General features: G+C 45.1%; 1 protein-coding gene across 2 annotated transcripts in view; it reads right to left on the bottom strand.

Moving 5' to 3' along the window:
- ZNF277 (zinc finger protein 277) overlaps positions 1 to 17,413 on the bottom strand; it is a 77,475-nt gene that overhangs the window by 35,286 nt on the left and 24,776 nt on the right. For both annotated transcript variants that reach the window (XM_065416497.1, XM_065416506.1), the window contains exon 2: positions 95 to 293. In XM_065416497.1, coding sequence (XP_065272569.1) covers positions 95 to 293 — 199 coding nt within the window. The remainder of the gene's footprint in view (positions 1 to 94; positions 294 to 17,413) is intronic.

Here is a 17,413-nt window from a genome sequence, read left to right on the forward strand (position 1 = left end):
CCAAAAAAGTATCAAAAAGTTACATACCAGGTGATCCATGGTACATATCTTACTTACACATTTGCATGATCTATTTTAACTGAGAAAAATTTACCTTTTGAAATCTGCAACCAGCTTGACATCTGCTATGACAAGCTTGTGTTCAATAATCATGTGCTTCAGAAGTTGGTCTTGTTCTGCTCGCGGAGAACATTCTTCACAGAAAATACAAGGCACAGATGGAGACTCTTCCACAGCAGCTACACCACCTGGACTTTCTGGCAAAGACAGCGGCTCCAAAATACACTCACTATCTGAAGGAAACAAAAGCAAAAAAAAAAAAAAAAAAACTTTGTTGCACTGCAATTTCTCCTTCAATCTCCAAAATAATCATAAATAAACCAGCATTCTTTCGAAAACCTATTTTGTATGGATGACTCGTAAGCAGTGTAGGTAGAATCAGGAGCAAGGGAAAAGAGCTTTTGTTGCTTTAACATGGCTTCCTCCAACAAGAGCAAGGAGCAAATTTATTAGCAAGGCCATCAAATGTTTCTTCCTCAAAGCCAGCCAATGGCTCCACTTCTAGAGTGGGTTGATGAGGCTTCAATAGCACAGGGGTACAAGCTCTGTGATCCATGACTGACATTAAGGCAGGGTGTATGTGTCATGTAGTATAGTCTGGGTGGTATGTGTGTTGGTTATTAGTGCAGGGAAGTTTCTTCCCAAAAGTTGGACACACTTTATTTTCCCAGAAACTAGCCCACAGGTGTGTGGGCTAGGTGTGTGTTAGGATGACAAGGTAGGTGAGGTAATATCTTTTATTGGGCCAACTTCTGTTGGTGCGAGAGATGAGCTTTCGAACGCTTCCTCAGGTCTGCGTTAGGTTCATCACCCTGATAATAAAAGGTTAAATTGGGGGCGGGGGGGGGGGGGGGGGCTGTTGTTGCATGTGGATTTATCCCTGTTAGTACAGACCATCTCTTGTTTACAGGAACCTTTTATCACTCACTCACTTTTGTATGCTTATATAAATCATTTGCCTTGTGCCACCAGGCATCTGTTAGTTTGACTGTCAAAACGTTTCTTGTCACACAGACGTGGTTCTTGCTGATGGAGAGGCCTCCACTGGAGGAGCTGGATCCGCTGAAACGTTTCTCAGCTGTGCATGGGCTGGGAAAGGAGCTGTTATGACCCATATATTAAGGCATCACTATTTCCAGTGGCCCAGTTTGGTACAATAGCGAATGGGAACAAGAGCACAGTTAATCATTTATTCAGGGCTAAGTCAATGACTGACCACCTTCTGGTTCATGGGGGTTTGGAGTTCATGGATTGCCCTCAGTAGGTGGATGGGCTGGACTTGAAGCAGGGCTGCCTCTTCTCCCTGTCCCAGAACAGATTAGTGATGTGCCGTGGGGCCAGCATGCTCAAAATTTGTCGTCAATGGGATGATGGGCCAGATCCTTCGCTGGTGTAAATAAGCGTACCTTCACAGAAGCTTGATATACAGCAACTGAGGCCTATGCCAGCGGGTCCTATGAGTTTAACTCAATAAAGGGCATCTCAATAAGTTCCATTGGCTTGGAACTAATAAAACTGTGGCACTAATTTTCCAAAGAAATCTTCATTACAGAAGAACACCAGTTTCAAAGATACACAGACCGTAGGCTTTAAGCACATGAACATTAGAAAGCAAAGCTAAGTAAATCAGACACAGCTCCTGTGTTCTGGCAAAATCAGTCTTCTTGACACGTTTGGCATGAAGCCAGCTTCACAACTTGTTCAGCTGGATGGGCGGGGGAAGAGGGAACAAGCCATTTTCTCTTTGTGATTCACACTACTGCAGGAACAGCACACTGGAAAATGATGCAGCTGCATTTGTGAAGCTCTCTTGATGATTCAGAAATTAATAGATGTATTTATCTCAAAGAAAACTTGCTTTAACCCAGCACTTTACTATTACATAATATAGAGCACCTTTTATCTGAAAATCTCCAGGCGGATTGGAGAAGTGTAATTAACAAGCCTAATAATACTTCCTGATGACATGAGAGAAGGTCCTTAGGCATATGAGTGACAAATTTTGGCCTGCACAAATAAATAGCTAGTGATTGAATAATCCTAACGTAAATTGGAATCTGGGATTGTGGACAATCTGTCTTTTTAGTAATGGCAAACTGGCAAGAGTTTAGATTTTGCCTTTTTTTTTTTTTTTTTCTGACTCATGATGTTCAAGAAGCCCAAAGTCTCTGGAAATGCACCAACGAGTTTGGCTGAAGAAAGACTGATAGTCAATATGCATTGAATTCAGCTCCCATGATACAATTTTTTCTGTGCTGTTTGGTTGTAAGCACGCAAACACACACACACACACACACACAATAACAGGGATCGGCAAACTTTGAGATGCGGCCCATCATGGAAATCCGCTGGCGGGCCGGGCCGGTTTATTTACCTGCAGTGTCTGCAGGTTCGGCCAATCGCAGCTCTCACTGGACGCGGTTCACCGTTCCAGGCCAATGGGGGCTGTGGGAAGCAGTGCGGGCTGGCCACCGCTTCCCGCATCCCCCATTGGCCTGGAACGGCGAACCACGGCCAGTGGGAGCTGCGATCGGCCGAACTTGCAGACGCTGCAGGTAAAAAAAAATGTCTCGGCCCACCAGCGGATTTCCCTGACGGGCCCTGTGCCAAAGGTTGCCGATCCCTGCACTATAACATTCCTAGGAGCAACAGCATAGCTAACCTAATTCTATTTTGAAGTAATAATAAGAAAGGAACTTTGAATATAATTTAACTGCATGTCAGCCCATTTCCTCCTCATCCTCCCCAATCTATTTCATAGCTGAGTTGGAGCAGTACCAATGTTTTCATTTTGTAGTTTTAATTCTTTTAGGGACAACAGTGGCTACATTAAACGGAGTAGCATTTCTAGTTTGCTCTCTGTGCATTTATCTGCCCTTTCTGGCTCTGCAGACTAACAAGGAATAGGCTCTGCTTTCCTGACCAAAAAAGTGATTCTACCTGCAGCATGAAAGTTTCTAAGGCTTGTGAATCCTTATAGTAAGTATTGTATTATAGCCTGCAAAAATCAGTGAACTGTTTCTGTGGAGGAAAGCAGAGCAATTCCATTTCCTCTGCAGCTGCTGATTCTCACTGATGCCAATAGAGCTAAAGAAGATAGTCTGTCAGCCAGTTAATTTGTGTCTAGAGTGGGCAGACTACTGATTTGTTCTCTTCTGAGCTGGACCTGTTGGAATGCCACATTTCAACAGCTTGGCCATTTATTTATCTGTATTCTTACCTGATCAACTCCATCACAAGAAACCTGTTTAAAAAGATACATTAACATGGGGGAGAGAGAGCGTGCTCTTGACATGGACAAGGAACTGACCTCGTTTCTGAGGACCAGGGGTACTTGTGAGTGGCAGCTGTCTGGATTGGAGGGAGGTGATTTGTGTTGTGCCAAAGGGATCGCTAGCTGTGATGCTCATCTTCTTATTTATCAGTGAATTGCAGGAGGCAAGGAACAAAGGTGAACAAATATGCATATGTTGATTCGTAACTGGGAGAGTAGACTATACAGAGGAAAGGTAATTAAATGTAGACTGCTAGACTAGAAGCATGGGCAACTGAAGTAGTTTATGGACTTTAGTGCAGAGGAAAATAAAGGAAGGGGGCTAGAGATAAATTACATGAAAATATCCTTGGTACTCCTCTGCTGCAAAACATTGAGCAACAGAACAAACAGGTAGTACAGAACAAAACTCTATAGCCTTCAGTACAGTGCTTAAATGGATTAAAACGTAACCACCACAGAGCACACACATAGTAGTACAAGTAAGTATTATTCAAAGCTCAAAACAAGCAACTACTGTTCCAAATGTGGTTCCAGAGGGGTCACCTTATTATAAAAGAGCTGTTCGAGAACTGTAGACTGGGGCCAGGGGCAGGGTGTCGCACACTTCGAAGCTTGTGTCAGCTGAGCTTACTGCACACACCAGGGGCTCTTTGCATCCCTCTATTCTCCACTGTTCCGTTTGCCATCCTCTCATCCCCCTGCTACTCCCCCCAGTCTTCCCCCTGCCAGGGGTTCTGTGTGATCCCCACTTTCCCCTCCTATACCAGAGTCCCCCACTCTCCTCCCACATTAGCAGCTCTATGCCCCCCATTCCCACTTTCTCCATATGCCCCCGCATTCCCCTCCATGGCAGGAACTGTGTGCACTCCCATTCTCCCCATACCTGGATTCCCCATTGACCCTCCTAACAGCAGGGGCTGTGTGCTTCTTTGATCCCTCACTCCATGTCCCCCATCCCCTTCTTCATCCACAGCAGGGCTCCCATGCCAGGAGCTCTGTCTTACCCCCCTCTCCCAAACCAGGGTCCCCATATGTCTCCCCCCACCAGGGATTCTGCATGCCCCACTCCCCTCCTCAAGACACACTAGAGCCTCCCAATCTGCCCCCCCATGCCTGGGTCTGTATGCATACCCCTATGCTTCCCATTATTCTTTTTTTCTGGCTGGGACACAAGTCATTCAACATGTCAACATATTAAACTCTACTGGGAGGACAGGCAGAGCTGAGATAGGAGTATTGTTGTATGGAAGGCACTAATGGGTGCCATCAACCAGTTGTTTGATTTATAGAAAATAGCAGAAGTGCTTGAGGCTGTGGCTGTGCTAAAGAGCTGTGGTAAAGAGCTGGCCCCCCATTTTCCCCTTTTCCAGACAAACACATGGCCGAGGACAAGCAGCGAAATAGAAATACTCCCCCTTGCCCCTCCAATTCAGAATCATGGGAAAACTCCATGGCGGTAGCGTTTCTACCAAGTCATCCATTTGGTGGGGTTTCCTTCCTCCAACATAGTGGTCAGACAGCATGGCTATCCAATTATGGCGATGTCCCCAAACCTTCACAAAAAGCCACGGATCTCAGACATCAAAGAGGCCCAGTCCCTTCTATGCTCATAAGGCTTCTACGGGATTAGGAGTTGGTTGATGACACCATGTAGGTTGAACCTTTTGTGGGAAAGTTTGCCCTTTACCCTATAGAGGAATTTGCACCTGGGCAAAGTGAATTTTACAAGCTATCACCCCAAAACAGGCATTTTGCAGCCACTTTGGACAAGTGTAAAAGGAGCAAAGCAGAGGCGAATCAGACCTCAGAGCTATATTCTTTGAAAGAGGAGATTAAGAAGTGTTTTTTTTAATTTTGAAAGGAAAAATAAAATGATGAGTACTCTATGGGTGTTTGGGTAGTACGATCGATAGAAACAAGAGTTAGATTGTAGCCTCTCTGGGGAAGGGATTGTCTTTTTGTTATATGTATGCACACTACTAGCACAATGGGACCTGATCCCCACCTGGAGATTGTGGGCACTACAATAATACAAATAAGTAGTAATAAGAGAAGAACCAGAGGAAGGAGGCAGAGGCAGATTAAGATTTATTGGGGCCCCCCCACGCCCTCACAGGGCCCCATCACTTGCTCCTCCCCTTCCCCCCATGGACCTGCCTCCTGGCCTGGCCAGAAGTCAGGCCACGGTAAGAGCTGCCCAGAGAGCCTGGGCTGCAGTGGGGAGCCCTGGACCCTCCACCTGTCTTGGATGGTGTGCCCTGGAGGGCAGGGACCCAGGCCGGAGGCTGTTCTTGGGCACCCCGGCTCCTCGCCCATGACAGGTGGAGGGTCCGGGGCTCCCCACAGCTGCCTGGGCAGCATAGAAATAAATATGAATGAAAATAAACTGTTCAATGCACTAAAAATGTGGCTTAAAGTTGTCATCTTACCAACTTGTTTGGTTTTGAATGAATAACCCTGCTGATACTTGTGGCAGTACGTTTGGAGCCTGTAGGTTCAGGTGAGTGAGTGTGGACAGCTGCAGCTGTCTATACACATAATACAGCATTATGCCAGATAACTTTGCCTAAGTGCCAAATATTGTAATAGCTGGGATATGAGGTTTTCTATTCAAACAATATTGTCTATTGGTAGTGTTGGAGACTGGCAGTCAGGACTCTTGAGTTCTCTAACTAGCAGTGATACTTGATTCAGTTTGTGCTTAACTGTAGGCAATTCACTTAACCGTTGTGTGTTTCACTACACCCATGTGTAAAATAGGGGGAAGGAGAGGTGCTGGGGGGGGGAGGGGCAGCTCCATGTGGGAGAGAGGAGGGGAGGTTGGGGGGGAGGGGGCAGCTCTGTGCCGGGGGGGGGGGAGGGGCGCTCCACACAGGAAGAATATGCTGAGTGCTCACCCAACCACAGCTCCTGCATCTGTCTGGCTTGACCAAGGGGCGTGGCCTCAAGGGGGAAGGAGGAGGAGCAGAGTGGTGGGGCCCCAGGGGGACAGAGAGGAAGAGCGCGGCAAGGGTCGGAGTTCCGGCTCGCGGGGGCTTCCCAGTTGGCTGAGGCCCCAGGCCCATTTGGTAATCTGCCACTGGAAGGAGGTGATAGTTTGGGTTTGGTTTTCCTTGAGCAAAGAATAGAATAGAATAGAATAGAATATAGAATAAATGAACCTGAGCTGCAAATGGTGCAACAGATGTAAGGAAGTTTATTCATTTTCCTTACTGGAACATTTTTAGTTCCAGTCACGCTAACTAAATGCCATTAGGTGATTGTTTTCTTTTATCTGCATATTACAGTATATGGGTGTTTTATATCAAGTGTTCCAGACAAGGTATTCTGCCTGTGTACTCCCACACTAAATCATCACCGATACCTCTGATATTACAATCAGGTGATTTTATGGCTGATACAGTAGATGTGAAATAATAGAACACAGGCAAGGATTCAGCACACAAGAGAAGGTCGGCTGCAAATGGTAAAGTCTTTAAGCATTTTCTACTTATTTGTCAGTTAAAGAATGTTTTCCCTAGGAGATTATCAGATGTACAAAGGAAAGCAAAACATGGCAAGGTTAAAGTGTTCTCCCTCATTGGAAACATGCAACATATCCTTCCATATATGGAGTCTACTCTTCTCGACCTGCATAACACAATGGGAGCGGTCCATGCACACAGGGCTTGACTCTAGGTCACAAGTGTATGCTGCAGTTCTGTGGCTAATTCTTACTCAGTTACACCATTCGGCTTCTCCATTAGTTTTTACTCATGAAGCGCATAAGTGTAGACACCAGCAGCTTTAGCTAATGGGAGGAGCCAAAGATACGGGAGCAGCCACACTCCTTTCAGAGCTTACACACCAATCCTGATTCTCCACCGTGTAGCCATTTAGACCTGTGCAAATTGAGTGTAAAACACTGCCACTGGTGTGCACAGAGTGCCTAATTCAGCTTTGGTAGTGATTTATACCTAATTGCTCAAGGGTAAAAGGTCAGATGAGGAGTAAGGGAGTAAAGCATCAGATTCTTTGGCTCCCATACTGAAAAATTGCTTACTTTCCCATTTTTATCATATAATTATAAAATAAATCAATTGGAATATAAACATTGTACTTGCATTTCAGTGTCTAGTATATAGTGCAGTATAAACAAGTCATTATCTGTAGGAAATTTTAGTTTCTATTGACTTTGTTAGTGCTTTTTATGTAGTTTGTTGTAAGCCTAGGCAAGTATCTAGAGAAGCTGATGTACCCCCTGGAAGACCTCTGTGTACAGAGATATGTATACCCCTCGTTAAGAACCACTGGACTAGATGATCACAATGGTACCTTCTGGTCTTCCAGTCTATGAACTACCATTTCACCTACTTTGCACAAAGGGGAGATAATCATCTCAGAAGCATAGAGTGGGTGCAATTCATTTGGGGTAAGGTTTAGCAAATACTTTAAAGCAACTTTACCTAAGTACAACTGATTCCATTGCCGTGCACTATGGGTAGCCTACTGAGTGTTTATCTAGACTTCAGTTTTCAGTCACGTTAACTAATTGCTACTTAACACATTAACTAACACAACTGTAAGGTCTAGTATTCACAAATGTTTGTTACAGGACACACAGCTTAGAGGACATTACTAGAAACAAACATTTGAGTCCTGGAACAAAAGTTTGTGAAGTGTCTATATTTGAAGTTACAGACATGTGTTAACTTATGTTAGAAAGCACTAAAAAGTCAAGTCTGGAGAAAATCCAAGAAAATGAACCTCATCTATAATCTTTAACATAAACTATAAAAAACTCAACCATTTTTTAGGTTTAATGTCAATATTTTGTGATTTCTGGTACAACAAGGTTTTAGGTTTAAGTTTATATTATGTAAATAGAGGTGTACAGTATATATTTATAAACCCTCTGTGTGACAACACAAGTATAATGAAACCAAATAAGAACATCTGCTGGAATGTTTAGTGTCTTTCTAATTAAATTCAGCAGTTGAATGAATCAATTCATTAGCAACAAGCCTGGTTTATTATCTCATTAATACAGCTGGTTAATATCATGAGGAGATTAGTAGGAACTTGAAATGACCCTAAAATAAAAATGAATGCAACAAAAGACACAGGCAAGTAAATGAGTTACCACAATGGGCACAAGGTAAGAGCAGAGGAAAACAAAAACAAAAAAAATCCCAGACTCATTAAACAGCCTCTCCCCGCAAAACTACCACCTCACATAAGAGCAACAGACATCTATGAAAGAAGTGGAAAAACTATCTTTTTCTATATAGTGAGAGAACATTAATTTCTTTGTCATTGTGAGCAAAAGTATATTAATCTAGGTACTTAAATAAATTCCCTAAAGTAAGTTGGCACCAAATGTAAACCTATGCATTAGACACTCTTCTAGAAAGAGTTACATTAAAAGCTTTAATAGAAGGGATGGAAAAAACCCAAAATCTATAATAGGTTAGCAAACACATTGGCTCTACACGTCTTATACATATTACAACTTCTCTCTGCTGCTGACTTGCTAATACTGAACTAGTTTACTGGCATAGCAACATTCTTACATTTAATTTATAGTGATACCCTTGGAAAAGTTTTTCCATTTGTTATCGGATTTCTCTTTTGTTTTACAGAGTATGAAAGATAGATGATTAACAACTGGCCAACACTATTTACAACTAATTACACACACAGTGTGCTATTCCCCCTCCATCCAAATAGCACATCAAAAACATGTTCTCAGTGAAAGAAGAATCACAATACACAGAACAATTTCCCAGCTTTCTATTGAAAAAGCTCAAGCACTCCTATTAACTTGAATTACCATTCAGTCTTAGTTCATGAAGGATTATTTGGCCATTATTTCTGCTCATTAAAACACTATCAGTGATACATGGGAGTTAGTTAAAATGTCCATGTGCTAGGAGACAACACATCTCCAAGCTTCCCCAAGATCAATCAGTCTCTACCCTCTACAGCATTTCATTGAATGCAAATTAGTACTTCAAAAGATTACTTCATCCTACAGCTAAACCTTGTCAGTTTTATAGAAATTGTATATAGTCTGGAGCATCCACAGCCTAATACGAGACTTCATTCCAGTCATAATCAGACAGGTTTAAGAAGAGCAATAAGTCACCAAATCCTGATATCTCAGGAAAGAGTTTCCATATAGCAGGTCTCTGCTGGGAGCTGAAACTAACAGAAATACAACTGTCTTTAATAGCCATATTAAACAGGGCTGCTCTGTCGGGGAGCTTAACATGTTGCAGTTTCATTAGCATTAACAAGTGTTGCTATGGGTACCAGAGTGGAGGCATCAGAAAATAAGTGAATGGAAGAGGTGGAAAATTGATTAATAAAAATCTTAACTGTTAGAAGTAAATAAAACAAAACCAATGTGCCCGCCAATAAGGCCATATTAAAAACATAAATGCTATTTATTAATGTTACTGCCTAGTTTGTTGACTTGCATATGCCAATGAATGTCATAATTTTTTCTTTTTAATTAAAAAAAAAAAATCTACCTCAACATAGACAAAGGATACACAGCAAAACAAAATACCATGGGATCTCTTAAGATTGTATATATTATGTACATATTTCAACCTTAAATGAAACTGACAAATACTTCTTTAAAAAAATATTATGAGCGCAACTGTAATCAATACACAAAAACATTCCCATTCTTCCATTTATAGTATGTTAAATACTTCTATAGACAGATAAATTATGTGCAAATCTGGAGTGCCATAAGTCCACTAACATCAAGGTAGTTACGAAGGGTTTACACTAGTGTAGCTAAGCCGAGAAACTGATCCCTAGAGAGCAAACAGGAAACAATGCTAAGCTGCTCTCAATAAATCTGGAGTAATGCTACTGTATTCAGTGGAGTTACTCTGGTTTTACACCATCATGACTGTGGAGAATAAAATCCACATTAGTTAAATGCTCAAAGTATTAATAATCTAATACTGATATTTAAGAGACATTTACACTGGAAAAAATTAAGATGTATTGTATTCAAAACACATCCTCCTATTTTAAAAAATAAGATATTCTCTTTCTTGTTTTGCTAATTATCAAAGATATTTGTGTTTAAATTTTCTCCTTTCATAGCTCCAAAATCATAGTGCAAAATGTGCCATGACAAATCATTTCTAAGCACAATACACTGTTGTACCATCTATCACAGTTCAGAACACCTGAACCGGTATTCCCCCTCTGTAGTTCAGCAAGGGGCACCCAATTTCAGGCTTCTAGCTTCCCTCTCCCCATCACTTCTCTTGGGTAGAGACACATCTCTCTCCCACTCCTGACCAGGGTATTTCCAGGATGCAAAGCTCCCTGCCTACATCTATGATTCTATGATTATGAATATCCCAGCAAATCAGACTGTCTCAGCTGGCCTGCTTTGCTTTCCTTCCTTAGAGGCTATAAAAACAGCATAATTGCCCACAGTTAAATTACCACACAGCTCTTTCTAACCAAGCACATTTATTCTTAAATTAAAAAACATTATACATAAAACAATAAAAGAACCTACACACATGCTAATAAGCTTACCAGAGATCAGCCCAACTCCAGCAATGGCTCTGGCAGGTGAAGTCCTTAAACCCCCCCAAAGGTTTTTCCTGTGGTCACACATTCATAACCACCTTGGCTCAGAACAAGCATACTCATGAAAAGTTTAGTCTCTCCTTTGTACAGCCTGGGCCTTTGATCTGAGATGAGGTACAATGGATCTAGTCTCAGGGGATAGCTTCCAAAGGCTGGGTTTTTCCATAACTGGAGAAGTTACATTTGCATACCCTTCCCTCTAGAGATTTCCTGGGACATCCAATTTAAAAGTTTACATTGTTTCCAATAACCCTTTGAAGCTCATAACATTTCCGAGGGTTTACATTAGCCAGCTCTCTCTCCTTCAGACCTTACATACAATTCCACAATAATACATTCCCATTTACCTTTTTAATACAACAAACTCCTAAAGATACTTAAGTGAAACCATGCTGAATTAAGTTCAAATCAATAAATGTAATGCCCAGTGGCTGAGGCGAGGGGCAGTACAGTCAAGCACGTGCAGATGGTTGGACAGCCGGCAGGTAAAGCTGTATCGGAGGCAGTCCAGGGCAATGGTCAGAGTTCTCACTAGGATCAGTAGCCAGAAGATCCAATCCAAGGGTCCAGGTCATTTGGGGAAGGAAAGTCAGGCAAGGTGGTAAGAAATGCTAAGGTGATGTACCCATTAATTAACAGTTGCACAGCCCTTGAGCAGGTCATCTGCATAGGAGTGAATATGTCCCCCTCCACTGAATAGTCAAAATGAACAGCTCACACAACATGAAACAATTATTTGTTCAAAATATTCAACAAGTACTTACAAATGTACAAATTCTTGTCTGGGGAGCAACGAGCAGGCAATGGTCTGTTGCTCAGACAGCTTTCTCTTCCTGTTGGAGTGTTTTTAGTCCAGACACCCAATGAGAGTACTGCCTGTCCACCAGATCAGGCCTGGGGTGTGGTTGCTGTGGGTCTTTAACACTAAAGTTGTTGGTCGGGGGAGCAGTGCAGTGCCATGGCACAGCAGCTAAGGATGCTGCTTAAGGACCTGCTAGGCCTGGGTTTAATACTGGGGTCCTGACAATAAGGTTTGTCCAGGAAATTGCTATATCTGTCACATCAACACAGGATCACCACTTCACTTCCAGGACCAGTGCAAGGGATGGGCATTGAGGGCAGCTGCCCTGGTGTTAATGGGGGTGGTGGTCATTGCTGCCATTCAGGTCATGGGAGGGAGCAGGCAATGAAATGCAGCATCTCTGGGCCCTTACCATGCACTTACCTGGCAGAGGCAACCACTCTCCATCCCCCGCCTACACAGAGCAAGTCCATCAGGACAACATGGCAAGACAGCTAGGTGGGAGGAGAGTACAGCTCAGGGACGGGGGAATGGGGAGGGAGAGCCCAAATGGATGGGAGGGAAGAGTAGGACCCATGTACTGTTGTAGGGCAGGAAAGGCAGGTGGAGACTGTCCCCCCCAGTTATTTTTAAGGGGCAGACAGCCCCTCCCACAGCCCCAGAGGCACAGGAGAGAGTGGGGCTGGTAAAAGTTGGGCTCTAACTGCTGGCTAGTCAGGGTCACACAAGGCCATGACTCCTCTCTCAAAGCCTGGGGCACTAGTGCTCACTGAGACATCTGCTGCCACAGTGCCTCTTTGAAATAATCAACACAAATAAAACTCACCAACCAACCCACCCACCCCAAACAGGGCAAGAGATAGGGGTGGGTGATCACCGCAACCACACTGGGCACAAACATTCATGGGCACCAAATTCCTCTCCCCCCCTTTTTTTTGTTTGTTTGGCTGGTTGGAAGTGTCAAAAATATTTTCTGCCATAGGCACCAAAACTCCTAGGGCTGGCCATGGTCACTTCATCCATTGACAGTAAGATGTGTAATTTGGTCTCCACCCATAGCAGGCCATGCCTTGTTGTCAGTGATCGCTTTAAAGCACGCCCCAGGTCTTGAGCACACTCTTGGCCACCTCTTTTGCCAGCAAGTTATTTTTGCCTTATTACAGCTTTTGCTGTACTTATTTGTTGTTGCTTCTCTCTCCTCCTGGCACTGGTTCACACCCATCACCACACATCTGTACCTACACCAGCTGCAGTCACTCAGGGTATTAGCTCCTTCCTCACTATCCCCATTGCTAAATCTCTTATCCATCCATTGGTGCTCTTCTACCTCAGTTGCTGCAACCTCCTTGCTGGTCTCCCGTCTTCTCACTTACTCCTCCTCCACTGCGGCCAAGATACCATTACTAAAGTTTTCTGCCCCTCCAGTCATTTCAGCCATGTCACCGTCATCTCCTCAAGCCTCTTCTTTAGCTTTCCAATTCTTACCACATCAAATTCAAGTTCTTTGCTTGCACGTTAAATGCCCTATGCCAGGGATGGGCAACTTTAAGGTGCTAGAGCAGGGGTTTTCAAACTGGGGGTTGGGACCCCTGAGGGGGTCGTGAGGTTATTACATGGGGGATCACGAGCTGTCAGCCTCCACCCCAAACCCCGCTTTCCTTCCAGCATTTATAATGGTATTAAATATATTAAAAAGTGTCTTTAATTTATAAGGGGGTGGGGTCGCACTTAGAGGCTTGCTATGTGAAAGGGGTCACCAGTACAAAAGTTTGAGAACCACTGTGCTAGAAGGCCACAGAATTCACTAAAACCCTTTGGCAGGCTGGAGTGTGTGTCATGGATGGTGCAGGTCCAGGTTCCAGAAGCAAGGAAGAGGTGGAGAGTGAGACAACTATGCACTCACCCTGATTGGCAACTCCTGTCTCTCAGGGCTGGGCCCAGCTTCCCTCTCCAACCCTTTGGTCTTGCCACAGCGTCATGTGACATGCATATCTATGTGCGGGCAGGGCCCTCACAATTCTCCCTTCCTGGCCCTGCTGCCACTGGATCCCCTGTCCCGAGCTGGGCTGTGGTGGGCCAAAATAAAATGATCTGGAAGGCCAGAAGCAACCCTCCAGGCTGGCAATTGCCCATCCCTGCCTTATACAATATTGCACCAGACTTCTTCTCTCGTCTCGCTTCCGCCTATTCCTGCCCTCATTCCCTATCTGTTGCATTACTTATTGCGTTGTCTCTTTTTTTTACTCTTAGCATGCTATACCATCGGGTCCTGTCTCATCTCCTTCTAAATCCTCTTTAAAAGACACTCTTCCATAAACATTACTTACCTTCTTCTTTCCAACAATCTCTCCACAGCTGTCCTCTTCCTGAACTTCGGTTTTAGGTCTGGCTTTTGTTTACCTTGCTTATCTTAGGGCCCAAACTTGCAAACAACTTATGGATGTGAATAACTTTACCTACTTGAGTATTCCAGTCCCACTAAATTAAATGGGTCTACTCAGGTAAGTAAGGTTATTCATGTCCATAAGAGTTTTGCAAGTTTGGGCCCTTAAGTTGCCCCATGAATTTACAACGTATCTTCAAGGTTATGCGAGGATGGGCCTGGAATCTGGGTCTGGGTGACAACCAGTAACTCTGTGCCACTACCTGACAGCTATGGTAGGGCCGCATGCATTGTCACACAAACCCTCTGGAGATAAACAGCACAGGAAGTATCCACTCAGAAGGTTGGACTGACTGCTTCCCTCATGGTCCCTGATTGGTCCACAAAGGCCTGGTCTACACTACGAGTTTAGGTCGACTTTAGCAGAGTTAAATCGAATTAAGCCTGGACACGTCCACACGACGAAGCCCTTTCTTTCGACTTAAAGGGCCCTTTAAACCGGTTTCTTTACTCCACCTCCGACGAGGGGATTAGCGCTAAAATCGGCCTTTGCGGGTCGGATTTGGGGTAGCGTGGACGGAATTCGACGTTATTGGCCTCCGAGAGCTATCCCACAGTGCTTCATTGTGACCGCTCTGGACAGCACTCTCAACTCAGATGCACTGACCAAGTAGACAGGAAAAGCCCCGCGAACTTTTGAATTTCATTTCCTGTTTGCCCAGCGTGGAGAGCACAGGTGATCACGCAGAGCTCATCAGCACAGGTAACCATGATGGAGTCCCAGGATCGCAAAAGAGCTCCAGCATGGACAGAACGGGAGGTACGGGATCTGCTCGCCATATGGGGAGACGAATCAGTGCTAGCTGAACTCCGTAGTAGTAAACGAAATGGCAAAATATTAGAAAAGGTCTCAAAGGCCATGAAGGACAGAGACCATAACAGGGACGCACAGCAGTGCCGCGTGAAAATTAAGGAGCTAAGGCAAGCCTACCACAAAGCCAGAGAGGCAAATGGAAAGTCTGGGGCAGAGCCGCAAACATGCCGCTTCTACGCGGAGCTGCATGCCATGCTAGGCGGTGCGGCCACCACTACCCCAACCGTGTGCTTTGACTCCGTCAATGGAGAAACACACAACAGGGAAGCGGGTTCGGGGTACGCAGAAGATGATGATGAAGACAATGAAGATAGCTCACAGCAAGGAAGCGGAGAAACCGGTTTCCCCAACAGCCAGGATATGTTTATCACCCTGGACCTGGAACCAGTAACCCCCGAACTCACCCAAGGCGTGCGCCCAGACCCTGAGGGCACACAAGGGACCTCTGGTGAGTGTACCTTTGTAAATATTACACATGGTTTAAAAGCAAGCGTGTTTAATGATTAATGTTTAATTTGCCCTGGCAGTACAGCTACTGGAAAAGTCTGTTAACGTGTATGGGGATGGAGCGGAAATCCTCCAGGGACATCTCCAGAAAGCTCTCCTTCATGTACTCCCAAAGCCTTTGCAAAAGGTTTCTGGGGAGGACTGCCTTATCCCGTCCGCCATGGTAGGACACTTTACCACGCCAGGCCAGTAGCACGTAGTCTGGAATCATTGCATAACAAAGCATGGCAGCGTATGGTCCTGGTGTTTGCTGGCATGCAGACAACATCCATTCTTTATCTCTCTTTGTTATCCTCAGGAGAGTGACACCATTCACGGTCACCTGGTTGAAATGGGGTGATTTTATTAAGGGGGCATTCAGAGGTGCCCGTTCCTGCTCGGCTGAACAGAAATGTTTCCCGCTGTTAGCCACGCGGTGGGGGGGGGGGGGGGTGAAGGGATCATCCCAGAGAATTGGGTGTGTGTGTGGGGGGGGGGGTAGTTGGGTTTGTGCTGCATGTTAACCCGGAAACCCCAGCCCCTCCTTTTACATTGCAAACCCATTTTAAATGGCCAACCCAATGGGTCCTTGGTATGGGAAATGAGGGCGCTACTGTTTGAAACCATTCCCACATGTTATGAGGGTTAAAAAAGCCAAAAGACTGTGGCTTACCATGGCTGCCTGCAAGCCGAATTCTGTTGCCTGGTACCGCGTGAGTGATCTCTCACACCAAACAGGCAGGCCCTCAATATAAGAGGAAAAATGCGACCTTGTAACGAAAGCACGTGTGCTGTATAATGTGAACAGCAAAATTTAACGTGAAAGAGTGTACCCATTGTTCTCTAAAATGTGTCTTTTTTAACCACCTCTCCCTTGTCCTCCACCAGCTGCAAATGTTTCTCCTTTGCAGAGGCTAGCAAAGATTAGAAGGAGAAAACGGCAGACTCGGGATGATACGTTCACGGAGCTCCAGATGTCCTCCCACGCTGAAAGAGCACAGCAGAATGCGTGGAGGCAGTCAAGCACAATATGAACGAGAGGAGAGGTGACGGGCTGAATCGCGGGATGAACAGAGCAAGTGGCGGGCTGAAGATGATAGGTAGCGTCAGCTTGCAGACAGAAGGCAAGAGTCGATGCTCCGGCTGCTGGAGCATCAAACTGATATGCTCCAGCGTATGGTTGAGCTGCAGGAAAGGCAGCAGGAGCTAAGACCACCGCTACAGCCCCTGTGTAACCAACAGCCCTCCTCCCCAAGTCCCATTGCCTTCTCACCCAGACGCCCAAGAACACGGTGGGGGGGCCTCCGGCCACCCAGTCACTCCACCCCAGATGATTGCCCGAGCATCGGAAGGCTGGCCTTCAATAAGTGTTAAAGTTTTAAAGTTTTAAACTGCAATGTGTCCTTTTCCTTCCTTCCTCCCCCACCCCTCTCGGGCTACCTTGGCAATTATCCCCCTAGTTGTGTGATGAATTAATAAAGAATGCATGAATGGGAAGTAACAATGACTTTATTGCCTCTGCAAGCGGTGCTCGAAGGGGGGAGGGGAGGGTGGGGTGGTTGGTTTACAGGGAAGTAGAGTGAACCGGGTGGGGGGGGAGGGTGCGGAGGGTTCATCAAGGAGAAACAAACAGAAGTTTCACACCATAGCCTGGCCAGTCACAAAACTCGTTTTCAAAGCTTCTCTGATGCGCACCGCACCCTGCTGTACTCTTCTAACCGCCCTGGTGTCTGGCTGCGCGTAATCAGCGGCCAGGCGATTTGCCTCAACCTCCCACCCTGCCATAAATGTCTCCCCCTTACTCTCACAGATATTGTGGAGCGCACAGCAAGCAGCAATAACAATGGGGATATTCTTTTCGCTGAGGTCTGAGCGAGTCATTAAGCTGCGCCAGCGCGCTTTTAAATGTCCAAATGCACATTC

The sequence above is a fragment of the Emys orbicularis genome, chromosome 1, assembly GCF_028017835.1.
Source record: "Emys orbicularis isolate rEmyOrb1 chromosome 1, rEmyOrb1.hap1, whole genome shotgun sequence".
Lineage (NCBI taxonomy): Eukaryota > Metazoa > Chordata > Testudines > Emydidae > Emys > Emys orbicularis.